Source organism: Lontra canadensis, unplaced genomic scaffold (assembly GCF_010015895.1).
Source record: "Lontra canadensis isolate GAN:19392208 unplaced genomic scaffold, GSC_riverotter_1.0 scaffold7, whole genome shotgun sequence".
NCBI lineage: Eukaryota > Metazoa > Chordata > Mammalia > Carnivora > Mustelidae > Lontra > Lontra canadensis.
The window spans coordinates 30,971,369-30,998,884 of NW_022631001.1; the positions used below are offsets into that span (position 1 = coordinate 30,971,369).

Here is a 27,516-nt window from a genome sequence, read left to right on the forward strand (position 1 = left end):
TTAATGCACATAAAAACGTAAGAATAGTATCGGGCACATACTAAATGCTACCTAATGTGAATAATCATTATTATTCTCTTAGGTCTTCTTCACCATAATTGTGAACTGGTTCTACAGTTTGCACAGGCTGGTAGAGTTTATCTAACTGGGTCTTTCCTCTTACGTAAGCAATCACCTCAGGCCTGTGGAAGACGAAAAAAACAATCTTGTAGCCTCATAAAAGATTCATCAATGAACAATGTAGTTTGGTATTGCCAGTGAATCAAACATGTACATTTAAATTCTAAACCATAACAAAAAATGCCCCCATATGCAGTTCCTATTTTACAACCTCCACAAGGGGTTCCCAAAATGTGGTCGTAAAACACCCAGTCCACTGGCTGTTGATCATAGAAATCAAAGGACACTGGATGCAATGTAGTCTGCTTATTGTCCTCTAGTATTTTTCCCAGAGGAAAAAAGATGTGGCCCCTCCTAGTCCTCTGAGTCCCTTCTGGACAGTGTATGGGGAGTCAGTGGTTGTGCAGGTGAGGAGAGAGGGAATGCCCCACTGAGCAGAAGGAGAGTAAGGGGGAACCAGAAAAGTCTCACTGGAAGCAGGAAAGAGCCTTGTCACCTGTCCCCCTCTGCCCATGTTGCATCATAACCAACCCATTGTCCTTTCTTTCCCTGCCATGCTGCTGTGGGCAGCTCTGCAATCCCCAAAGTTCTCCCTGTCATCTAGGTGTTCTCCCTGTCCCTTTCCCAAAGACATGGTGTCTAGGAAGATTCTCTGGGGTAGCTCAGAGTTCAGGGCCTGCAGCCTGTTTTCCTCTGTCTTGAAAATACTTTTGCGTCTCTCCCCGTTGAAGCCAGGCAGGTCTAGCTGGAACGTTTTCTTATTTGATAACAGATGTTTTCACACTCTTTTAAAATTCCACACACTTCGAGGAGACAGAGTCCTGTACTTTTTCTTGAATGAATGCCTTCATTATCCTAACTCGTTGCTGCCCAGGCATCATATTAATTAAAATCCTCAAACTCCAGGCCCCAGGCAAGTAAGGGAGTTCAGCATTGCACCGTCTATGGAACCCCACTGTGATGAAACTGCCCCCTGAACCCACATCTATCCTCACAGTACCCCCGCTTCTTCTGGTTGTACAGATCCCTACGTGAAAGTATCGCTGATGTGTGATGGCAGACGACTGAAGAAGAGGAAAACATCCACCAAGAGGAACACTCTGAACCCTGTTTACAACGAAGCCATAGTCTTTGACGTCCCTCCAGAGAACATTGACCAAATCCACTTGGCCATAGCTGTCATGGACTATGACCGGTGAGATGCCTGGAGCACCTGGGGCAGGGAGGGCAGGGGAGGAATGGGGCCACAGATGCCTGGCTGGCATTCCAGGCTGCTGGAAATAAGTCAGGGGAATGCCCCAGGGAAAGCTGACTAACAAGGAATCGGCATTTTCCAAACCACACTGAAGAGTCCTATTACCCAAGTGCTTCTTTACTGTCCCCCTTTTCATTTCTCTCTCCTTCCCCATCCTCTCCTCCTTCCCTCCTCCTCCCCTCTCCATCCCTGCACACTCCCCAGAATCTCACCCTGGGAAACTGGGGCCCCACAGGTCTTAATCTTCTCCCGCGCAATCCTGCCTGGCCTTTGTGGGAAGATTCCACTCAAAATAGCAGAGTGATTCCTTTAGCCACACCACCAACATTTCTAAATACATAACTCTGTTATTTTTTTCCCTTCTCCCAGTGTGTTTAATAAAGATCATTTCCATCCACTTAAGTCTGAAAGCAAACAGAAATGTTCTCTTGAAAATGCTAGAATCAGTATGGATGACAGGGTACATTAAAATGTATAAGATGCTCGACTTTTTAATTAATACAGCATAGAAGAGATATTTATAGCTTGCATTGTAGCCAATTGTGTATTTAAAGGACAGATTTGAAAAACAGTCATTTTAATATGCAAAGGAAGTACCAACAGGGAATTAGACATGTTAAACCAGTCATTAGACTGAAATGCAAAGTCTCTTTTTAATTGGAAACCTCCCACGTGGTCTGGGCACAATTATAAAAAAAATCATTCTGACTTCGAATATAATCTTACAAATATTATTTGCAGCTAAGAATTTTCCCACATACTCCTGAAATGTCAGTAAGGCAGCTTCAGCACCCCAAACACTCTTCCTAGCAGATGCCTAGGTCAAGCAGAACTGTTTCCCAACCCAGGGAACACATGGCTTGGCTCGGCGGCCCAGGGGTGTGACAGCCCACGTCGGGCAATAGACCTTATCCTGTCTTCTCTGCAGGAAACGCAACACCAATAGTGTCAGCCCACAGGAGGGGCCATTGCCCACCAACCGTGGAAAGCTAGGCCAGCTTTTTTCAAGTGATTGCCAAGTTTCCCGCATCAACAAATCTGATTATATGAGCTCTGCTTCAATTCAATTCTCAGTTAACTCATGAATCTGCCTGGAAAAATCCATGGCAGAATTCATGGGGCTTCTGCATGCAACTGATTTTAATGAGCGTGAACTCAAATATCCTTCACACTCCCCTACCCATGTCTCACCCTTACTCCCTACATACAAATAGGAGAAAAACCACTCATCTTTGCCGGAAGGAAAATGAAAGCCCATGAGTTTGGATCCCAAAGAGTTAAAGGATTTCATTCTAGTTAGACGACTTCTAACCAAAAACTGCTAAGGGGGAAAAATTGTCCCAAGTCAGGGATGTACCCTGAAGTTTTCAGAAATATTGGCCCTGAAGTTACAGGAACTCAGTATCTTTCTATAGGAGGAAATCAAGTAGGCTCAAAGAAGCAAAGATGGGCTTGGAAGGAAGGAGGGGAGAGCATGAGAACGCACGTTTTCTGAAGAGAGGGGTTGCAAGAAAACCCAGGAGCTATCTCCACCCTGCCCTCTTTGTAAGCTCCAGACCATGGCTACCCTACATGGCGCGTCTCCCTTACCCATACTTGGTTGCCTCTGACAGGAATTTGAGCAGCCATTAATGCAAGGAACTCCTTTCAGATGGCCTCCCTTTCATTATATAAGTTTGAACCTAGTTCTAGAACCAGAGTTGTCATCCTTAGCATGCATCAGGAACAAGCTAAGCCATTCCAGTGTTACAAAAGCCAATGTGTGTGATGGCCACACTCTACTCTTCCTCTCTCTGCCCCTAAGTACAATACTGGATCCCAAGTTCTATTGGCTGTTGAGCTTGTCCTATAGTTTTAAATGAGGGAAGGAAAAGAACCACCCTTCCCCTCATTCCTACTAGTTTAATTGAGTAGCTGTTGCTCTTACATACCAGAATTTTAAGAAAAATTTATTGTGGGCCATTTTCACAGTGTAGGTCATAATGAGATCATCGGCGTGTGTCAAGTAGGCAACGAAGCTGAGAGGCTGGGCAGAGACCACTGGAGTGAAATGCTGTCGTATCCTCGGAAGCCCATCGCACACTGGCATTCCCTGGTGGAGGTAAGACCCTACTCTCACATGTTGCACTTTGTGGAAGAAGAAATGCTTTGCTATTGAAATGCAGGAGCCACCATAAGTGTGAGTGTAGCAGGGTCTATGGTCATCGATGGGTTTCTCTGGCTGCCTTTCCTGGGCTGTTGGAAATTGCCTTCAATCTAAGGTTGAGTCTATGTGCCCCACCCATCTAGTAGGTTTTGAACATTGATCACTCATCCCTTGCTTTGTTTGTCTTCAAAAATGATCAGGATTCTCTGATTCCATGTTGTGGCTTTGGGTTGACATTTGGAAGGTGTCTGCAAGATCTAGGAAAGTGTGGAGTTTTAGGTTGCCATAGGGAGGTGTATGCGGAGCATCAGAGAGAACTTGAGACTGGGAGAGCAGAGACCCAGATTCCAAGACCGGCTCTAGCATTAACCTGTGATCCTAGACAAGCTGCTTAGAATCAGTTTCAACTACATGTGATGAAAGTCCCAAAAACAACAAATGCAATGGAAATCTCTCTCTTACATTTAAAAAAAAAAAAGGTCCAGGGATACCTGAGTGGCTCCATCAGTCAAGCATCTGCCTTCAGCTCAGTTCATGATCCCAGGGTCCTGGGATCGAGTCCCACATCTGGCTCCTTGCTCAGCAGGGAGCCTGCTGCTCCCCCTCCTTATGCGCTTGCTTTCTCTCTCTCTCTCTCTCTGACAAATAAGCAAATAAATAATATTTAAAATAAAATAAAAATTTTCTAAAGGTCCAGAAGAAGGCAATCTAGGGTGTTACAGTGGCTCTGTGATCAATAGAGACCTAGACTTCTGTCTTTCTGCTTCACTGTCACAGTACAGGTTTGTTTTTGTTTTTTGTTTTTGGGGGTTACCTCATTGAATAACATGGCTGCTAAGCTCCAACCATGACATATCTTCCAGGTCACAGAAAGGTGGAAAGATACAAAGGCCAAAAGCACACACATTTTCTATTAAAGGATTTTCCTTGATGTCTCCTGCAACACATCTACCTGTATTTAACTTAGTCACAGAACAGTCGTATGGACACATGTGGGAAATGTATGCTTTTGTTGGGTGGAAATAGGCCCAACTGAAAACCCGGGTTCTGTATGGAGGGAAGAAGAGAGGAGTGAATCCTTGCATACAGTGAGTCATCATTCTGCCCCATCCCTTCCTTCATTCACTCCCCATCCCCTTCCCCTGTCACTTACTTCTCGTTTATGCTTCCCCCATCCGTCTTTGCCCATTGACTCATTCTCTTATTTATTTACTAACTCATTCTCTCAAAAACAAATTGCATTCATTAGGTAACATTTGTGAGAGTGAAATGCCATATTGGATAAAGAAAACAGATGGGAATAAGAAACCTTCCTCCAAAGAGCTTATAGATACCAGAGAGGCAGAAGAAGGCACGCAAACGGATCATTAAAATGCCCAGTCATAAGCATTAACATCCACATCAGGTGCTACTGGAGTGCAAAGGAGGGAGGTGAGATTGTCCATGTAGCATTCTTCCTCCTGCTCTTGGGAAGGGAGGGGCAGGGAGCCCCTAGGAACCTAGACTCCAAGGAGCATGGGTTCCAGGCAGAGAACTTTCCTCTTATTCTCCCAGTGCAGGTAGCTCTGTTCCTTCCAAAAGCCAACCTGAGCAGCCAAGACAAGAGCCTCATCAGTATGGGCTCTGCCGCCATTGAGAGTCAGGAGAGCCAGGCTGAAGCTGACATGCTGGGCAGCTGTGGAGAGGCTGTGGGCCTGGGGAGGAAGGGACAGTCTCCCTTTGTTGGAGGCAGTGCTGGGAGGAGAAGAGCAGTGTAGACCTTAGGCACTGGTCTAAGCTTCAGGTCATTGAGTGTATTCAAGCAGCACCTAGGGTCCCCTAATTTACAGGTCCCTGTGGATACCTCTGCCCTAGGCCATCAAAGCTAGGACTCTTTCTTTCCTGGATTCAAAATTAATCCCTAAGGGAGATCCACTATCCCTGTGAACCACCTGAGAAGTAACTAGGAGACGGATGCTGACCCAGCTGCCCCTTGCTTCTCCAGCTCCTGGTGGGGCTCTCAGAGGAGTCCGTGTGGGGGCTCATAATCACCTGCGTCTGCTGGTAGCATGGCCATCAGAGCAATTATAATAGACTTTTTGCACATTTATGAGTCTCTGCTGACTTTAATTCTTGCTTGTAATCTGGAGGGTCTCAGAGTGTCCCAGAGCTCTCCGTTTCTCGGGACACAGGATGGGAAAGGAGTGGGGTTTAGGGGTGTGGTGTGGGGCTGAGACAGGAGCCCCAATTTGGTGCATAGGCAGCTCCCTCTCAATGCCCTTGCTGGGGAGGAAAGACAGGTGGGACATTGCACATGAGCCCCGAGTGGCCATTCACGCATGGTACCCAACGGGAAGTCTAGAAAGCACGCTTTGGAAGCTGCCTTGGCAGCTGAGGAAAAAGCGCTGTCTGGCTTTGCAAACCTAGGAGATAGTCCCTAAACTCCGAGCACTTGGCGTTTCACAAATGTATGTGTGACAGCTGTGTGAGTGAGAAATCCTTGCTTTTGGGGTTAAACCACCGAAACTTGGGGAGTCATTTGTTGCAGCAGTTAGAATGGCTTTAGCTGGTGTGATGGGGTTTTCTCACCTGCTGCCATGGAACCATGTGCCCGGGCACCTTTGGGAGGTGAGGTTCTCTCTGTCCCACGGCATCCTGTCTCTTCAAAGTACGGGTCCCGGACTCCATATTCATCCCCAGAGCGGAAGCCATACTTTCCCTCTTAAAAATAAAGGTGCAGCTAGCAGAATTGGGGCACTGGTACCAGCTGAGATGAAAAGCAGGATTGGAGAGGTCACTGCACCGTGTGGACAGCTGTGAGGATGGAGGTAGGAGGACCGGAGCCCGAGGGTGGAGACGGTCACTGGGATGGGCCTGTGTTCATATCCCTGTGCTGCCACCCACAACCTGTGGGTTTCTGTCGGAATCTCCGTTTTCTCATCTGCACAGTGGCCACAATAGCATGTATCTCCCAAGGGAGGCTGTGACGAGTAAACAGTCTAATGGCTGGATGGGGAGCACAGTGGTGGGCACATAAGGAACACTCCATGAGGTTCTCTGTCATGGTCATTATTATGTGTGTCCCACCTGGGGAGGGACTGCCATGTGTCCTCATGGGACTCTCATCCACAGTGTTTGTCCTAGAGCATGAAAGGGAGGCTGAAGTCCCCCATCCCCGGTATCCTGGGGAGCCATCACCTCAGAACCGGGGAAGGGGTCATTTGAGGCATGACTGGGCGCAGATGCTCATACTGAAGTTCTGTTTCTTCTCTCTTCTTAGACACTCTACGAATGTTTAAATGTTCTGCTTTGGGGCACCTGGGTGGCTCAGTGGGTTAAGCCTCTGCCTTCGGCTCAGGTCATGATCTCAGGGTCCTGGGATCGAGCCCCGCATCGGGTTCTCTGCTCGGCAGTGAGCCTGCTTCCCCCTCTCTCTGCCTGCCTCTCTGTCTACTTGTGCTCTCTCTCTCTCTCTCTCTCTCTCTCTAATAAATAAATAAATAAATAAAATCTTAAATGTTCTGCTTTAAGACAAAAACAGCGATTAAGTCCCAGTCCTGTGTGTGTGCATGTGTATGTAAGCATGTAATCTGGTGTGAATGAACGAGAGAAAGGGAAGAGAGAGAATATGGGGTAGTTAGGATTTAGTATAGAGGGAGGCTGAGCTGGCAGAAGCTCCTCACTGCTGGGAGCTGAGGGACCAGGTCAGGGCTGAACCCTGAGCCCTGCAGAGATCTGGCAGCCGACCCCAGGCTGCCTCCAGCACACCCTGACCTTGCCAGGGCAGGTGGCAGATGGAGTCTTCAAAGCCAATGAGTTAAAAAATCCATTTCTCTCGCAGAGTTTCTGGATGGCTTCACTGCACACTCAAAGGTCAGCCAATACAGCTCCCTTTACTGTCCATGATGTCAAAGGCTTGGGAAGCGGTGCAGACTCTCCCAGAGCTGGCTGCGTGGGAGCTGGGGGCAGGAGTAGCCCCTCCTTAGGGCCTTGGGAGGGGACCGAGCTCTTGGAGCTCCCATCGCAGCCCCCTCGCCAGTATATCACAGAGAAGGTGGTGTTGGCCTGGCCCCATCCCAGCACCTTTCCCATCCTCCTGCCTGTGGAGCTGGCCTCCATCATGAACCCCAGCAAGAGGAATCAAAATCGTTCCCAGTTTTCATCGCTTCCCACCATAGTGCCGCATAACCTGTGTAGTGTGGAGTAGTGACCTGGGCTCATGGGAGGCCCAGACACAGACACTATTGGGCTAAATAAAATTTTAATTTTCTAAAAGAGTGAGAAGACAAATATCCAATCAGAATATAGAGTGAAGATCAGCAACATTATCCTGACTGGCAGAGAGATAAGATTCTAAACCCCAGAGTCCGACTCAAGCTGTGCTTAGGTGTGGATAAGTCTCCTCTCTCCATGCTCAGCATCTCATACATATGCGTGTCTGAGGTTAATGGGGTTCTGCTCCTGGCTGGTCTGCTGGTCTACAGTGCCACCTCGCTGAGCCCAGGGCCCCCAGCCACTCAGAGTTAAACAGTCCCATACAGCTGAGGGACAAGTGTTGCTTGAACAGTACTCAGCAACCACCCTCTGGAGCCTCCTTCAAGGGGTAAACTTACAGCTGTAGATCTAAAGCAAGCGTCAGTTACCCAGACTCCCCTGGGAGTTACACGAACAGGCCCTTGAACCAGCTCTAGGAAGTGTTCATCAAGTGCCCAGCAGAGCCTGCCTGGAGTCTTCGAGGTACACACATTCCCATTTGATCACCCTGGTTGGGTCTCCCCAGGCCTGCTTTGCCATTGGTCAGAGGTCATAGAAATATGAGCCAGTGCCTGAAGTGAAGAAGTCAGAGGCTTTAGCACTTTGGGCAAATTGTTATTAAAAAAAAAAAAAAAATTGAGGAAACAGGAGTGTTTCTCCAGGAAGAGGAGGGATTGTCTGGAAAGAACTGAGCAAGAGATCAGGTTCTTATCAAAGGAGTTTGGGTCTGTTGCAGGGCTTGGGTCCCAGTGAGGACTAGACCAGCAGAGAAGGAAACTGAGACTGGTTGTGGGGGGTGGGGGGAAAGGGAAGGTAGATTGTGGGCTGAAGGACAGGACAGAGAGAGCTGGAAAGTGCTGCCACTCAGAAGGAGCTGAGGCGCCTATAGCAGCCCTCTCGCAGGTCTTTGGAAATACCGTGAATCCAGTTCTGATAAGTAGGGAATGAACTGAGGCTGGCGATCACATGCTTTGCCTTCGGAAGGGGTGGCTCAGGAACTGGGTCTGTGAGCATGAGCCTAATCGTGTCAGGGGCAGTAATGGAGGCGATAAGGAGTGGCACCTGGAGGGCTACATGCTAGCTCAGTCTCTTCCCCATGTTGTGACCCCCCTCACCCCCAGACATAATCCTACAGAAGCTCTCAGTGTCTCAAAACAAGATGCTTGGTCTGGATGGGAACTGAAGGAACAAGGAGCCTTTAAAGTACATTAAAATAGTGTACAAAAGTGTAAGTTTCTTTATTCTCTAAAATGAATACTATCCTGGTAAGGAAAAGGAAGTTAAAAAAAAAAAATCTTGATCTTGCTAATTAATGTTTCTGGTCTTTTCTAGATTATTTCAGTCTCTCTGGCTTATTCAGTCAAATGTCATGTTCAAATTCCCTACCATAGTTATTTCCCTTCTTCCTCAAGGCCTCTTCTCCTTCATCCTTCCTAAGCTGGTGTCCAGGTGTAGGGAAGCCCAGTGGCAGGGGCGGACTGCACGCCTTCATCTCACTGGGGATATCGTCCTTCTTGTCTTTGGCCATCAGATGCCACTGTCACTACCTGTGCTAAGGATCTCTGTTCATGGAACTTGTGACCTGTCCTCACAGTACAAGCCAGGCATGATTGCTTCTTGGGAGTATGGCGCCTTCAAGACTAACCCAACCCAGATTTGGCTCTTACCAGCCCTATAGATCTCTGAGGTCTGTCAGCACCTCTCACTTGATGCCTGGCCTAGGAAACCTGGGAAGTCTTTGCAGGCCTTGGTATGGGGTCACTTCCCCACTTGCTGGACCTCCCTTGAACCCTGTCAGCCAACAGTCATCTCCTTTCCACACCCTGCAAGCGTCGGAGACACATGGGAGCTACAGGAGTCTTGATGACACTACAGGCACCCTCTGCATGCTCATTCAGTTATGTCACCATTTCTTTTCATTTTTCTTTTAAGATTTTATTTTTAGATAGGCTGCATGACCAGTGTGGGGCTTGAATTCACAACCCTGATTTCAAGAACCACACAAATCTACCCACTGAACCAGCCGGGCACCCCATGGGGCCATTTCTACGTTTTCCTCTGGCCCCATGTTGACAGAGGGACCACATCTACCTTTAGCCTCCTCCACCTGAAACTTGGGATCTGGGGCCTGAGGGGTGAAGTTAGGACCTCACATGAGAGCCTCTCTTCCCCTCTCCCTATCTCTTCTGCCAAAGACTCTCTACTTCCTCCTCCCAGCTGGTGGAAACTTCTGTAACTAAACTCATGTGAGTTTGCTCTTTGGTGAGTTACAGATGGAGACTACACCCTGGGGAGTGGTCACGCGAAGAAAACTTCATTTGCAGCAAATAAGATCATAGAGCATAACTTCCAAAGCCCTCTCCCACCAAGCAAGGATGAGGAGGTTCTTTTTATTTAAAGTGTAGGATAAAAAGAAAAATAAGTTAAATAAAGTTTAGGATGAATATTGAGAAAGGGGAGCTTTGTTCTCACTTGTAAAGGCAAACACGGGTTGTGCAGACATACTTAGAAAACATGCCTATACATTCATGTGTTAGTGAAGCTCGTGCTCCTAGGGGCTGATATGTTGACATATCAGCTAGTGAAGCAGAGGTAACTGTCAGACAAGGAGAAAGGGTCCTGGGCTACAAGAGCAATATAAGCCAACTGGAGTCTTGGGCTCCTTATGTTGGAGCCCAGAGCAGGGCCTTGCTTACTTTTGAAACAGCACTGGGGGGTTTTACCAGTGACTGATGGTCTCTGATATGGTCAGGCTGTTTCCTGATCTGGTAGACACGAGTGGTTTTTGCATTTCTTTCCAATTCTGCCACCTCCTAGGAAGTTGTGCAGGAAGTGGGCTGATATGGTAGATCAGGGAAAACAGTTGGGGACCTAAAATGACTTCTCTTAGGTCACTGAAGCTATATCTTGTCTTTCTTTTGGCGGGGCGGGGGGGGGGCACCTCTGATTCCTTGTGCTTACATATCCTTTATATCCAGCATGATTCCTCTCCACTTATGCCTTATGTTCAGATATCTAGGGTTTCCTCCCAACATGGGAACGTTTGGAATTTAGATGTATCTCTTGTCTCTCAACAAGTCCTGGCTTTCCAGATTCCTGTTTCATGAGGGACTCGCTGATGATTGACATTGTGTTATTTGCCCTTGGCTTATAGGAATACGTGGCATGGATTCATTGCATGGAACCACGTGATTGGCAGAGAATGGAAATACTGCCTCTGTTACATAGGTATTGATGAATGAAAGAATGGATGGATGGATGGATGGATGGATGAGTAAATGAAAGAATGAGACATATAGTGAAAGTATGTGGGTTCCTTTAGTTCTAAAGTTCCACAATTTTCCATTCAACAGAGTCCAAAGTAGAAGTCAGTTCAGGGTGAGAAGTAAACGGTACTGACGCTGAATTTGCAGTGGGCTGTTCAAATGAAAATGGCCCTTATTAAACTCCAAGTTTTGATTAACTTTTCTCCATTTAGGAGAAGGATATAGAAGAGGTCATTTCCTCCCTTTGTTCCCACCGTTTAAAAAATCAAAATTCCACTGAGTAAATTTAAAGATCTTACTGACTTTATCCAGTGATTAATGAATTGGTTAGCACCCCATCTGGCAGATGGAAAGGAGCTCTGAGTGAAAGCCTTCTCAAAGCAGAAGGAGGTGAAGCAAGCAAGTTGTTCTTGCAAAGAGTGGATTGTTTCCAGCAAGACTACCTTCCTTTGAGGGGAGAGAGGGGTTGGGCAGGTTACCTCATGAGTGCTGACCAGGTCAGTCCGGATTGACTGGTTAAAGGTCACATCCCTGGGATGTGACCCACAACCTCTGGGAGAGGTTGAAATTGCAGTTAGGTTAGGTATTAAGTCTTAGTTTGCTGACGTGGGGCTTTTGGCACAACTGACTCCATTTGGGGCCTATTGTTTCTTTTGTTGTGTTTCTTTAACTGCCTTCTGGTGATAATTTTGAGTGCAATTGAGAAATATTCAGAACGGTAATGAGGCACCAGAGTAAATCATGAAAGACCCCTCAAGCTGAGTAGGTAGCTGGAAGTAGTACTTCAGAGTCTTCTTTATATAAGAGACAGAGGAAGCAGAAACACCACAAAGACATCTATGATGAGTGGTAAACAGGTGAATGAGAACTGATCGCGAGGGAAAAGGACATGAGTCCATAGTTGGCTTTTCTCACCAGGGAAACACTTTAGCAGAGGTTTTATACAATGTAATGATTCGCTCCATGTGTCTGTGATGATAAAAAAGAGGAAAAAATAGCAGAAAAATATTTTTAGACAAAATAAAGGACTTTTAATTCAGATTGTTTTTCAGAAAATAGACTATTTTTATTGGTGAGATTTAGCATGCCAGTATCCATAAAACCTGTAGGGTCACTGAAGCAAAACCAGTTGCAAAGAACATAAAGATATCCTACATATTTGGGATCTGAAAAATATTAATAAACCTTTTAGAATCTGTGCCAGTTGTTACAAGCAGCCAGAATGTCGTTGGGACAAGTAGGCATGGTTAGTGTTAATGGGGCATCGGATTTCCAGCTGGTGAAGGAAAATGGTCAGCAGACAAAGGCAAGAGCACTCAGTAGCTCCCAAGCAAGTCTTCTTTCTTCTATTGAATTAGCTATACCAAACAAAAAAAAAAAAAAAAAGAAGAAGAAGAAGAAAAAAGAAAAGACACCAAATATTTTCTTACCTTTAACTGGGATGCAAACTCAGCATTCTTCTGAGTATCTGTAGAGATAGTAATCTTACAAAACATGGAAACATTTGGGAGCAACACTAGAGGTATAGGAGATAATAATGTGTTAGAAAATAACATTTTCTGCCTGAACAAAAAGTCAACTGCATCTTGACTCTCCTCTCATTCAAAAATGACCTCGCCCCAGCAGTCACTGCCCTGGAGTACATCTGCTGCACATTTGAATAGTAATTAAATCAGAAAGTGGTTAACAATGGGCTTGGACCTTCAGCAATCTTCCATCCCCAGGAATGACATTCAGAGGTGATGGTTTATACAGTGGGCCAGTTCTTCCCCCGCAGACGCAATGCGCTAGAATGAATGCCTCCTGCCAACTTCTGAAAGAAGGGATAAAAGGGAACTTCCTGGGTTAAGGGGCCTAGAGCAGGGGTAGCGCATCTTGGTAGAGGATGGCAGATGTCTAGAAGGCCACCGAACGTGGAGGTCTGTCAGGAGCTGCGCTGATTGAATGCTGCTTCCTAAATATCACAAGATCACCTGTTTGGTAGTGCAAAGCTGAGTTTATTGCTGCTCGCCTGGTACAGAATAGGGGAGCTTGGTTAGAACTGGATAAAGATCAGGATGTGATAGTTTAAGTAGACACAGCAGGGTGAGGATTGTGAGGCCAAGATCCAAAGAGTTTGGGGGTAGGGGTGTCTGGGAGGCTCAGTTGGTTTAGCATCCGACTCTTGATTTCAGCTGAGATCATGATGTCAGGGTTGTAAGATCAAGCCCCGCCTTGGACTCCATGCTAAGTGTGGAGGCTGCTTAAGATTCTCTCCCTTCCCCTCCTACCCCCTCCCCACCAGCCTACACACTCACCTGTGAGCTCTCACTCTCTCTCTGTCTCAAAAAAAAAAAAAAAGAAGAAGAAGGAGGAGGAGGAGGAGGAGAAAAACAGAGTTTTAGAGTATAAACTTGTCTTTTGATGCTCTCTAAGGAAGAACCAACCAATGATCTCTAGAGAACTCCATTTAATGAGCAATGATATTATTTACAAGTTTTATCTCACTTGGCAAAGGTCTCTAGGAATAGTAAAGTTGTGTTAAGGAAGACAGTAGAAGAATAAAGTCAAGTTAACATAGAGCGTATTCTTTAGACAGTTAACTGTCTTGGGGTAGATGGCTTTAATTCTCATACCCCAAGAGTAAGAAGCAGGAGAGCTGACAAGGATTTTGCCCAGTTCTGTAGGTGCCCACAGACAGTGTGAACGTTTATTAATTGCCCGCCCAACATCAGCCCTTCTTCCTGACAGCTCTGATTCTCACTGGGGATTCTAGGGAGCCTGACTCCATCCTTGCTTCTAGTGATGAAACTATGACCTGTTCCCAGGCTAAACCAGTCAGGCCAACCATGGGAATTAGCACTGCATAAACTGATTCAGTCAGAGAGCATTGGAGAACATTTGGTGTGAATGCTTGGACATAGATGCTATCTTTCCTCTTGGATGTAAACTAAGAAGCATATACCCCAGCAGCAGCTGTGGCCCTTTTGCAGCTCTAGAAGATAGGTGTAGGGTGAGCTCAACCCCATGGGTGGCAAAACAGAGAGAGAAAAAGAACGCAGACCCTTGATCCTATGGTTGAGCTTCTGGATCAAGCTTTTCCGAATATAGTATTACCTCTGACCTCTATGAATATGTAAGCATATAAATTCCCTTTGTTAGGTAAGCAATATGAGATAGGATTTCTGTTGTTTGAAACAGAGACAACTTATCTGGACTCTGGTAAACACCCACCCTACTCCTGACCCATTTGGTCTTCCCTTGGAATGAAGAGAACCATTCTCGAAGCTGCCATGAGATCAGCTCTTCTGTCTTGCTCACTGTGGTATGTCTAGGACCTACCAAAGTACGTGGCACATGGTAGACATTGAGTGAAGTTTTCCTAAGGAAACATCATCAGTGTTTGGTTGCTTAGCTCATCTCTTGAAACAGTTATAGCTAAAAGAGAGACTCTCCACTCTTAATGAGGCACAAATATTACTGTATCAAATTAGGGGGAGGGTTGCCTGACTTTGGCTCAGGTCATGATCCCAGGGTCCTGGGATCAACCCCATATTGGGTTTCTTGCTCAGTAGGGAGTCTGCTCTCCCACTGTCCTCTCTCTCTGTTTCTCCCCCAGCTCCTCTCTCTCTCTTTGGCTTTATCTCTCTCTCTTTCTCTCTCTCTCTCTCTCAATTAAGTGGATGAAATCTTTGGAAAAAAAAATTTAGGGAGAAAACTGCTTTCCTTTTGTGTTTGTATCCTATTTTGTAAAGGGAAATTCAAACTCCATATGGACCTGAAGGACCTGTGGGCTGCTGCATAGCAGCTGGTGGCCTCTTGGGTTGATAAAGGCACAGTTGTTCAAGGGTGAAGAACAGTCACATGCCTGTCGTTTCCTACTGATGTCCCTATCATGTGCTACAATTCCTCTGTGAAGAATGAAAATAAAAATCTCTACTCTTTTAATAACAGTATTTTAGCAACTCTAACATTATCTTCTAATCCCATTCTTAATTTATTTTTATTTATGAGCTAAAGCTTAGTTATATGTTTAAAGCCTGTGATTGGTGGTGGTAGAATTAAATATTTTTCCCCATTTCAAATCGAGTTCAGCACATGAAATGTGATGACATTGATCATTCAAATGCTTTGAAATAAGGAAATGGGGGGAAAACTCACTGAGTAATTACAAAATGCGACTTTAACTCTAAGGTTTAGGGTGTGGTACCGTGAGCTGTGCTCAGACTATTAGAAGGAGAAGCAGTTATGAATGAGGTAGCTGAGGATCTGCGTGTGCTTAAATACTGTACATATTGATGGTAAGTGTCCAGATTTAGAAAGTTTACTAGAAGGTCATAAAGCCAATCAACAAAATGCCATCCAAAGAGATTCAAATTGACTAAAATTAAGTAATGTAAACATTTGGAATTTTCCATCCTAATACTAGTGCTTAATGAAGTCCCTGAAGGGGGCAAGGAGCTGCAGATTCTGAGTGTTTTTAGTTGGTCCTTACCTGCATTCTCCCTCTCTGTTGCCTGGAGTCATGGTCACATTGAGGAGCAGAGCGGAATGGAACAGGCAACACCTATTTGCAGGGGAAGATGGGCATGGAGCCCATAGGGTCTGTAACTAAGATTGCGAGGTGGAGCGATCAGTGCTCCCTTCTTAGTTCTGGAAGCTTCCATACAGGGGTCATAAGTGGAGCCCCCCTCCGGGGGCAGTGACCGTCGCTGCAGATTCAGCCTCTTCCAAAGAAGCCAAGAGTGAAGGCAAGGATCAGGATGGGCTTCTCTTAGAATGATGGCAGAGCTCTTCATGGCAAACTTTTAGGATTGAGTAGGATGCAAGCAGGATCTCAGCTTGGCAGGGTGGGTTTATCTGGGGTGAAGGCGGAGGGTGTGGGAGTTTGGCTCCGCTCTGCACTGAGGTCCAGGAACATGTTGATACTTGAAGCCCTTGGGAGATGGCATCACAGGACCTTAAGGCACATAAGGCCGCCACAGAGCTGCAGTTCTGCCTCTCCCCCTGGAGCCGCAGGTGAAGCCAACAGTGCATTCATAGGTGAATAGTTGGAAGTGACAGAATCTGATCTCTCACTTGCATTTTAAGTTTTTTGTTCCTTCAAGTTGCAAAATGGCCGCTCCCAGGACTGGCACTAAGGGCTCAGATCCTACTTAAAGATAATGTGACAGTTCCGTTGCTTCTCAAGTATGGTGTGAATGTGGGCATGCCTAGTACAAAACCTTTTATCAGGTTAAGGATCCAGGGATCCTTGTAGCGAAAGAAATAGTAACTCAGGGCAGCCCTACACTCTCAGGACGACAAGGGGAAATCTGGGATCCTACTGTCGCACACCGAGTCCAGCAGAATCACAGCCGTCCCACACAGCGCGCCCGCTGCGCCACTCCCATCCCGCTGCTGCTCTCGCATGTCAGTGGGCACCAAAGTGTTAATAGCGAAGGCCTTGGGAAAGCTGTGCTTTGTTACAGGGAAATAGCTTTTAGCTCCAGCTGCCGCTGCCAGAGAACATGCTTGAAAGCAAGAAAGGGAATAATGGGCAAGGAAAGGACTTCTGAATCACATGGGAGTCTTCAAGGACTACTCAGCCTAGAAGATGTTCTTCTTACTGCTTTAAGCCATTAATTCTCTAAAGCCCCCAGCACTGATGCAGCAGCTTCCTTCACTGTCTGCAGATGGTGTCAGAGTTCATGGGAGCCCAGGAGACTGCCTCGCTGAGTAAAGGACTTCCTCAGTAGCAGGATCTAGGAAAGGCATTAAGAACAGGAGCAGCACTGGAAATGCAGTGCTGAGCCTTGGATTGTCGTCAGTGAGGATGGCTCTGAGCTTATGAGAGTCCTTGAGCCACCGCAGACAGAGACTGCTCGAACTCCTTGCTCAGTGAATCAGCTGCAAAGACTAGAAGGGGAGTCCAGGAGCCAGGGAGTGCTGGGGAACCAGGGCTGTGAAAGAACAAGCAGATCTGATCAGACTCAAGCTTCACCCACTCACATCCAGGGAGAGGGTTGGGAAGGTTAAGGCTGGTGCCTTCCGCCATCCCCACCCCACCATACTAGGAGAACATTAGGTGGCCTCTGTTTTTAAGGATCTGGATTACTGAGTGGGTCTTACCTGCTGAATAGCTGTTGAGTGGGGTGGGATAGGTTGGAAAAGGGCCCTACATGTGGTTGAAGAAGCGCAAAGAAGAGTAGAGTAGGTCTTGGGGAGAGGTTTGGGGGGCTCAGTGGAGAGTCCATGGAAGTTTCTACATGATTCTAAATTACTTGTAATCCGCTCTTTATATGCACCTGTAAATGTGCAAATTTCAGAAATTAGTTCCTAGCAAACCCAAAGGCTTCAATGAATTGTTTAACACAGAGCTGTCCAGTTTGGCAAGGTTTGGTTTGGTTTAGTGAATTAATTCCTGAAGTCAAATCTGATCTGGAAACTGAATGAGTAAAACAGATAAATGTAAGTGCTACTGTGGTTGAAATAGAAGAGGCAAAGAGCAAAATCATTTAATCAAAGAGGAAGGCATGACCAGTTCCACTTCCCGGTGGGCTAGAGGGCTTTGTGCTGCATTACTGGGGTCTAACAGGGAGGAGAGCCTGATGCCAGCTCGGCCATTTAGAGCTCTGGTACTCTGCACCAGTGCAAATTACCTACTCCCTCTCAGCTTCCTCCTAGGCAAAATGAACTGCCTCAGTAACCGCTGTAGTGAGTAAATGATACAGCACAGATGAACATGCCCCTCATAGTCTCTAGCAGTGAAAGATGCTCAGTGAGTATGGAACAAGTGGGAAAACACAACCCCACCCAGCCTTTCAGTCCCTGGTAGTTGCTGAGTATCTTGCCGTGCTCAAATAAGGTCACTGGTCCTAGGGATGTTCCAAGTTGTCATTTCTCTGGCTTTTGGAATTTCCAGTGCTTTGTAGAGACTTCAATGTCAAGAACACAAGGGGTAGCACCATATTTCAATAAGCTCCCAATTTTTCTAGAATAGAGCAGGGGCCTCAAATCATCCTAGCTAATTTAGAGTAAGGAATACATCTTATATCATGATCTACCAGGTATAAAACTGAAACAAAAGTTTCACGAAATAATACACATGTGATGTATTTTTTGTAAAATTGTTGTTATTAACAAAAGAATACTGGTCACAACCCATTAAACTGGTGTCACAACCCCACAACGGGTCACAGTTCACACTATGAAAAATGCAGTACAGGATATGCACGTTTAGCCACTGTGATTTTGATGTAGTGTGGGAGTTTTGGGAAGGAAATGCAGGATCATAACCAGCTACATGCGTTTTTTTAGGGCCATCCAGAAGACTGGGATTTTAGGCTTTTTGTCATATGTATTTCTCAGGAAACACCACCATTCGCTGGCTTTAGTGTCTCTGCGTTGGATGCTGCAGCCTGACTTGGTGTTCCCTCACGTGCTTGAACACAGACAGGTTATTTTTAATCACGAATATTTAACCCTCTGATTTGGCACTGCACTAAGCCTTGCAATGCTTTAAACAGCACAGAGATACTACCTGTGTGTTTATAACTGAAGAAGAATGTTGTGTAAAGCCGCAGAAGGAAGGAAGAGGCGACTCTTAGATAAGCAAGTGGCTGCTTTGAGAGAGTTTCCTGAGGGTAGACTCCTTTACCCCTGCTGGGTGTGGGGTACTGTCCTAAGTGCTGAGGACCCAGTGCCCACTTTTAAGGAGGCTAGTGGGGGAGTCTGGCAACAGACTGTATAATCATTGTTTTCAAAATGTGGAAGGGAGCGTAGATGAGCGTCCCCAGCCACCCACTGGAGAAGGCTGGCCAGAGAGAGACACGCTGGCCCACTGGGGTGGGCCCCGCACAGTAAGTAGGGATCTTCCTGCTGAGCAAGGAGAGGAAGGACCAATACATTCAAAGTCATGGAGATGTGGATGGTCAGCTGGTACCTGGGGCAGGGGAGTTCAGGATGGCTCACACACAGGGTCCTTGGAGGTGGAAATGAGGCTGGAAACAGAGGGAAAGCCTTGTTCATCCATGATAAGGAATTTGAACTTTCTGCTGTAGATAGTAGGGGCCTTTGGAATGATTTTAAAAAGAGCTGCAGCTTGCCCACATCCGTGCTTCGAGAGGATCATGCCGACCATCTGGAGGAGCATGGATGAGAGGGATGAGGCTGGGGGAGACTGTGGGGTCCGGGTGAGCTGTGCTTGTGCTCAGGCCTGAGGGGGTAGCAAATAGAGGGTTGGGCGGGAAGAAAGTCGTGCCGGGGTTTATGGGAGGCCAGGGAGAGAGAGGAGTTTGGGGTGACGCCCAGGCGGCTCTGATGACCGGGTGGATGCAGAATGGTAGAGAAGGAAGAAGGTGTTGGGGGGCAGGAATGAGAGGACGGGGAGCTGACAAGGAGGGAGAGGGGGATGAAGGAGTTTCAGTACATGTGCCGAGAACAGTGACCTTTGATACAGGGCATTCTAAAGGATGCTCCTCTGGAAGATATATAGTGTTCACCACTAAGTGACTTCAATTTTAACCATCCACTCCCCTCCCCCATGCACAGACGCGCACGCACACTCATGCACGCATGCGCACACTGCGCTCCTACCTCCTGCCCTTCTCTTAGCAGACAGCCAGTCAGATTCTAATCTGGGCCCAAGGCCGTGGGAAGAAGGCAGGGTTGTTCTCCCAGTTTTGAAGTGAAAATGCCTATGCTCGTAATCTGCTGGAAAAGGTTAATTAGCCTGAGTTTTAAGCCTCAGATCCCTTGAGTAAGAGCATGTCCAAAAGCTCTGAGCTTTACCATCGAAAGCTCTCCCTCAATTAAAGGAGGTTGCAGGTTTTCCCAAGTAGGTGGTGTATCAGTACTGGGGAATCCCAGCTCGACTGTGACCCTACTGTGAAGAGAAAAGCTATCTATTCACAGCTGAGACTTCTAGTGCAGCCCTCTCCCACTGAGGCCTCGAGTGAGGGCTGAAAAGATAATTCTGGAACAGCCATCACCAAGGGGCTCAGACAGATGATGTCCTCCAAACAAGGAGTGGGTGCGGGAGCAAGGACTGGAGAGAGCCCAAGGGGACAGAGTAGCAGTAAGGTGGTCAGTGTCAGCCTGGTGTCATGGAGCAGGCCAAGACAAAACTTGGGCCATTAGCAAAATCTGTTCAAGTCATTGTCAAATTAAACTTAATGATACTTTAAAATCATTCCTTACTACTATGGCTATCTCTCTGCTTTGCTTCAAATTTCTCAAATATTTTGAGAGAAAGAGAGCTCCCTTTGACTCCTTACGCATGAGTTGGTTGGGCTGACTACCCTGTGTTCTTATGTCTACATGTCTCCTCCCCTCAAAGAGACCAGTTTCAGCAGGGTGGTGGTATCTGGTGGCATCCAGCCTGGAAACAGAGGAGTTAATCAACACAAACAACTCTTTCATGTTTCTTGGCTGAAATGGGAAGGCAAGAGACTGGCCAGTCACTTGACGACAATGAAGGCTTTCAAGAGTGAGATTTTCTTTTTCAGAAGCAAGAATCTGAGCATTTTTATAGGCAGAGGGAAAGGCCAATGGGGAAGGAAAGGTCAAAGATACAGGGGAGAGAAGGGATGACAGATGTGTGGGCGTTCACCTGGAAACACATGGTCCTGGGCCTACGCCCAGCTTCCTTGGCAGAGCACACAGAAGCTCCTCCCTCCTGGCTTGGACACAGCATGGCTCCATCTTGCCTCAGTGGCTACGCTTGCAGATGTCACTCCACAGGCAGGGCTAGGAATAGCTTTGTGCAGAGCACCCAGGATTTAAGCAGCGTCCCTTTCTACCTTCCCTAATGACCAGCACTGAGGCCCAGATGATGCCCTGGCTCTTCTCTTCCTGGATCTTTAGATCCCCATGTGTCCTCTGTATACTACTCGTGCACTTCCATGTCCTGAAAGCAGCTCTGCCCTTTCCGACCTGGCTCCACCTGGAAAGGCCCTCCTTCTCCACCTCTGATCCTGCTGAGCCTTTTGCCAGCGTCTGGACCTTGCTCTTATTCTTCTGTCAGCTTTGATCAGATTACCTGGAATGGCCCAGCCTCTTCGCCATGCTCTCGTCTGCACTTTTGAAACTGACCCTTCAGATCAACTGCACCCTGTCCTCCCCTGTCCCGCCCACGTCCCCACCCCGACACTTGAATGAGTGTGTCACACCTCTGCCTAGCCCTTGAAGCAGAAGTTCTTCCTGCTAAGTCCTCTTGTCCTGGCTCTAAATCACAGCCCCACCTCCATTCACTTCCAGCAGGTCCTGCTGTGGACAGTCTTTGAGCATTTATTCTAAAGTCCTAAAGGGCTCAAAGTTGATGCAAGAGGCTGCCCCTCTCAACTAAGAATACAAACACTTGCTGTGCCCTTTGGGCTTTAATCAGATGAACTCTAAGACATTGGAAGAGATGAAATAGCCTGAAAAATGTTCCTAAGAACCCAGCTTAATAGAGAAGACCATGTTGCAGGAGAGAATGGAAGAAACCCACAAGCAAGTGGAGCGCCGAGGCACACACCCATCATACAAGGGGAGAGGTCATTCTGTCTCTGGGGTTTCCTGATGGTGTAAAACCTTCACCTAGAATGTGAATTTAACCCTCTGGGGAGGTTCTGTGTTCCAAAAAACAAGGAGAAGGAGGCTAGGGGGACCCAGTGCCGGAGTTGAGTGTGGGCTGATAGAGAGGAGCATGTTTGATCTCATGTAGCCTGTGCTGATGCCTGCGGGGCAGCCAGAGCTCAGTGGGTCCTCCCTACCAAGGCTGCGGAGGAAACGTTGATGGGAGTGGACCCCCTGGCCAAGCCACAGGAGCTTTGAACAAGCAACTCTAAGTCAGAAGACAGGCTAGGAGGTGAGAGGTGAAGCTGTAAGCCAAGATTAGAGAGACCAAGCAGCTGGACTTCAAGGTTGGAGGTCAGGAAAATGAAGCAAGGATGTGACACAGAGCAGGTGGGAAGCAGAGCCTGGCAAGGGAATTGCACTGAATATGTTACTCACAGTGCCTGCCCCATCTCAGCCGCCCCTGCATGCACACACAGCTCCACCCCTACTGTCTGTTGAAGAAGCAGTCCTAAGCACCACGGTTTGGCCACAGATGCTGGGTCAAGAAGGGCACATGCTCCCAGCATCCAGTCTATGGGCTGCCTAGTAACCGATGACATGGTCACATGATACCCCAGGGTGGTTTGTGCCCATTAGATACTGCCAGTGACCCTGCATATGTCAAGAAAAGGAGGCATCAGCAGGGCTATGAAATAGAGGCTTTAGAGGTCTTGGCAGGCCATGGAAAAACCACATTCTAAGTGCACAGAAATTGTAGTGAGTAGAAGTATATGTTCAGTAGAAGATGAAGAAGCCAGTCGGTATTCAGTTGAATTCAGTTCACAGTGGACCAGAGTCAAGATCCAGAAGTTGTGGGGCGCCTGGGTGGCTCAGTGGGTTAAAGCCTCTGCCTTCGGCTCGTGTCATGATCCCAGGGTCCTGGGATCGAGCCCCGCATCAGGCTCTCTGCTCATCAGGGAGCCTGCTTCCCTTCCTTTCTCTCTGTCTGCCTCTCTGCCTACTTGTGATCTCTGTCAAATAAATAAATAAAATCTTAAAAAAAAAAAAAAAGACCCAGAAGTTGTGCTGCAGATGTTCTAGGAGTTACCTTGGACCCAAAACTCCTGCTCAACTGGTCATAGAATAATAGGACCTGTGCCTGCCAGGGTTCCTGCTCTCGATCTTCTGTGAGAATCCATTTCCATTACTGCCCCGTGAGTGTTTTCATGATAAATCACCACCACCATCCCTGGCTAAACCTTTTTATTGGGCTACCTTGAGTGAACCTCAAACCTTTGCAACCCAAAGACTTAGCAGAACATGTAAGCAGACTTAGGGCTGCCCAAAAGTACATTGGGCAGGTGTTGGATTTGGGCCACTCCATTTGTTGTCACATAGTTTTTCCACAGTCTAGCTGTGCTTAAGATGAAATCTGAAGATGGTGGAAATCTCCCTCAATAGAGAAGAAGCTAGAATGAGTAGAACAATATTCAGGAGAAATGAGATCTATCCCACTGAGAGAAGCCACAGTTTCCAGAAGAGAAGCACAGTTGAAAGAGAAACCCCAAGAACTTGAGTGTGAAGAAAACTGCATGGAGGGAAGCATAAAAAAGACCCTGCTTGGTGATTGCCTGTCCTGAGGCAGCTTCAGATGGACCCAAACAATCTGATGGCAAGATGGCTTCCTGATAATAAGTAAGGTGTAATAGAGAGTCAGCATAGACTGGTCAAAGTTACTGTTTCTTATGAACCATAAACAACCCACTAGGGTCAAACACGGATACATCTTCAGAGATAATGGTTTTGGGGTGGGAAAATGAAGGACTTGAGAGCGTAAGTGGTATTTTCCTTACTTCTTTCCCTTGTCCTTTGGAACTCTGGTAGGAATGCCTCAAAGATGACCAGTGGTTGCCTCACAAAATCAGGCTGATACTTAGATGAAGTTGTGAGCCATGGCTTAACATACCAGAAGAAATCATTTTCAGCCAAGAATGCAGATCTTACAAAGACCTGGGGGAACTAGCAGTTGATTAGCTAATCCCATCAAGAGGATTTAAAAGTGACTCCATGGAGGAAAAGGGAAACAACACAACCAAACAGATAATACACCAGACTAGTCCCTGGGTGATAATAATTAAGCAGGATGTGGGGAAAAGATTTTTGGAACCAGGGGTATCAGCCATATGCAGAAAGTAAGATCAGAAGCCCAACTCTGAGTGACCTCCAGCGTTCTAATGTATCCCATACCGAGAACAAACATAATAACCTAGTGCAAGGGCCGCAGACATGCAGGTACGGCAGAGACCATGTAGAAGCGGGCAGGCTGGTGTACTGCACCCAGCTGGAAAGCCATGTACCTGAGGCCGAAAACTCATGGAGAAGGATACATGTGGAGCTTAGCAGAGTGAGCCCACCAAGGGAGGGTCACAGCTGGAGAGGCAGCGCTTTCCTAATGCAAATCATTACACGAGTGCCAACGCAGAGTCTCTTCATGAGGGAGAAGCCCACCAAGGAGACAGGTCCTGGAAGTCTTCTTCGGTTAAAAAACAAGATCTGGCAAGCTCTGGAATTATTTTGCTGGCAGAATGTATCAGAAGACTTTGGAGGTAAAGAACAAGATCCTGTCACAAACTGAATTAAAGAGACATGGATCATCTGCCTGAGGAGTTAGAGTTGGACAGAGCTCAGGGACTGTCCATTCCCTACGGTGGTTAATGACAAGGTCAGGAACTCTGGTTCTTTCCAGGCTGCTGTGCCATCTTCCCCTTGTTGTCCATCTTCAGGTTGGTGGCACAATGGAAGCAGCTCCAGCCATTGTGTCCAGACATAAAAATAACCACAGGAGAATGCACTTCTCACTTTCTTTTGGGAGCAAGGGGAGAATTCCTTACGCCCTCAACAGACTTTACCTGCACATGTCACTGGCCAGAGGAAGCCAATTTTTTAATCTGTCACTGGCAAAAGGAATGGGCTTATGTGGGCCAAATAGATCAAACTCCAGAGATGGGTCCCCTTCCCCAGAGATACATGGGTACGTGAGGAGAAATGGAAACCTGGCAAACTCAGGGTTCACTTAGGAGGGAGGAAATTAGGGAGGAGTGGGTGCTCAGCAGGTAATTAACAGTGTGCTTCTCATAAATGTAGACCATGAGTTCAGGTCAGAAAAAATGTATATGAAAGGAAGAAAGAAAGAAAACATGTAGAAAAACAAGAATTCTTTGGCGAAGTAGGAGTAATTAGGCCCTTGGGGAAAGTTGCTGTGTCATCATTGAGATCAGGGTAGTAAAAGAGATCATGTTTGGATATGGTCAGATTCTAGCATCAGTTTTCAAATGAAGATTTTCAAAAACTCAGAAAAAAAAAAAAGTAGGGAGGCATTTTCAATTGCTGGGTGCCTAGATAGAAGAGACTCTATATATTGGGAAAGCTCTTTACAATGCTTTCTGACTATGTAGTCACAAATGATAGGAAAGGAAGGACTCAGAGGAAGACATGCTTCCTGACGTTCCACATGGACATGGACAAAGGCTGACAAAAACTCTTAGGGAAGGTGCCCTCCTGTCTTTGTATTACTACCTAGTCTCTCTCTCTCACCACCTCACACAGTCCTCATTCTTCTGCCTCTCCACTGCACTTCCACTCTCTAGAAATAAAGACTTCGCTTGTCTCACCACTTCCCTAGAGGGGCCTGTCCCAGACCTGTACTTAGAAATCAGGTCTTCTTTCTCCACTAGGAAGCTGGGCTTCATCCAGAAACCATGGACTTGACCCAGGGCCACTTGTTCTTCACACCTGACACTTGGAGGTATTGTGCAGCAAATTTGCTTCCATGGAGGCTTTGGTCAAAAATCTAAGGTTAGGGCGCCTGGGTGGCTCAGTGGGTTAAGCTGCTGCCTTCGGCTCAGGTCATGATCTCAGGGTCCTGGGATCGAGTCCCGCATCGGGCTCTCTGCTCAGCAAGGAGCCTGCTTCCCTCTCTCTCTCTCTCTCTCTGCCTGCCTCTCCATCTACTTGTGATCTCTCTGTCAAATAAATAAATAAAATCTTTAAAAAAAAAAAAAAAATCTAAGGTTCTGTGCCTCTTCATATTCTCCCGGGCTAAGAACCTCCCAAAACCCTTGACACTCAGAGCACCCTGAAGGGTGTGTGTGTCCTACCTCCCACCTGGGTTAACTGGCCATGTCACATGATCAAGGCACAAAGGCCTTCCCTTGATTTGGAGGACACTGTTTTCTACCCTCAGGCAGACTCCTTCATACTCACAGGAAACACCATCTCCTTGTCGCCTAGCGATGTCTAACGACAGGCATCCATTCCCCTGAGGTCCGCCCACAATAGCTCAGGGCTCCGCTGTCCTGGAAACACAGCATTTTCTAGCCAAGGTGGGTACCACAGCGAAGCAAATCAAGTCTGTAACCCGCGTTTGCCGGACTAAGCAGCCCCCACTGAGAACCTCTCCAGGTGAGAGGCAGTCCTGGCAGGCAGCTGTGGCCGGTGCTTCCACCTGCTTTCTTGTCACATCTCTGCACGTGCCCTCAACATGCTGTGCACCAGGGAAAATCGACTGACTTTCACTCCGTCTGCCAGCGCTTCCAATGATCTGGCAGTCTGTGAGTTCCCACACCTACGGGGGATCTTCAGATCATCCCTCCACACAGCCCGGTCTGGTTTTGGCTCTCTCCTCCTGCTGTTCCTGAGCCCAAACCAGCATGGGAGGTGGTATCAGGCCTGACTTTCAGGGCACTTGTCACTTTAAGAACCAGAGCCCCAAGAGTAAGTCTGGAGCCCTGGGAGCTGTTCTGCATGGGGCTTGTGCTGCCAGCACTGGGAGTCTGGACTGCTTCCCTTGCGATCCCGCACATAGCCACTCTGTCCACATACCTCTACTCTGGCACCGACCGCCCCCCAGCCTCTCTAGCCAACGCTCAAATTGGTCTCCCTCCTTTAGGACACTGGCTTCATTGGACTTCAGTCAGCAATATTCTCCTGTCTTGGTGCTTCCAAGTGTCCCCAAATATTTATATGAATAATAGGACTTTTGCCTTAATGCCAAGTGATCCCCAAAGGGTAAACCTCCCCTCTCCAGGGCCTCTGCCATCAGCTCTGCTGCCCTTTGCTGCCCTCCCCTGGCCATCGGCGTCAGTGCAGGAAAGCTTTCTGCGCTCCCATGGCTTTCCTGATGCTGTTACTCAATAAACACTTATTTAGGGCCACTCTGAACTACGCAATGTCTAGACACTGAGGATTCAGTGATAAAAATACATGCACTTTCTTTCCAGGAGCACAGACTAGTGAGAAGTGGGGAGAAAAAGAGAATGGGAACGGGTGTATTCTAGTGGACCCCTGGGGAAGCCTGGATTTGCTTCTAAGTCCACAGACTCCACTGCCAGGAACCTGCAACTGACGACACCCCATCCCCTTTAGGCCTGGAATTGGGGACCTTTAACCTTCCTCCAGTAGTAGAGTGTGCCAGTCCTGTCTGCTTCCTTCCCTAGCATGTGATGGTTTGTTTTCATTGATAAACCAGAAATTTCTGAGCATGTGCCAAGCATTCTGTGCTAGGGATAAAGTGGGGGAAATGCTAGCCCCGTTCCCCATGGAATTTTAGAGTCTAAGGATGTAGACACAAGTGAGTAATCAGATTGTTTGATAACACTTAGTGTAAGTGTTACCTTTTGCTGTGTTCTGCCCTGTTCACATCTACTAAGAGTCCTGCATGGCAAAGATCGGGTATGGGATCCGTAGTTTGGGGGAAGAAGGAATGAACCAGAGAGGAGCACAGCCTGTGCACACAGTGAGCATCTCGGGAGGTGCTGAATGCATGACAAAGACTGCGGACTAGAAGCCTGAGAACCAAGCCCGTTGCCTCCAACTGTCTATGCTGCAGCCAGCAGCTCCTGGGCCTCCTCCTCAGTTCCAGGCACCCGCCCCTTCCTGACACGGTCTTGTCCCCACCCTCCTGGTCTCCATGGGCAGGTCCAGATGTAGTGAGATCT

At 47.3% G+C, this 27,516-nt stretch overlaps 1 protein-coding gene across 1 annotated transcript in view; it reads left to right on the plus strand.

Annotated features, from left to right (window-relative positions):
• Window positions 1-27,516, plus strand: part of SYT9 (synaptotagmin 9) — a 196,584-nt gene that overhangs the window by 146,229 nt on the left and 22,839 nt on the right. The window contains exons 5-6 of the mRNA XM_032853372.1: window positions 1,144-1,315; window positions 3,347-3,476. Of these exons, the coding sequence (XP_032709263.1) occupies window positions 1,144-1,315; window positions 3,347-3,476 (302 nt within the window). The remainder of the gene's footprint in view (window positions 1-1,143; window positions 1,316-3,346; window positions 3,477-27,516) is intronic.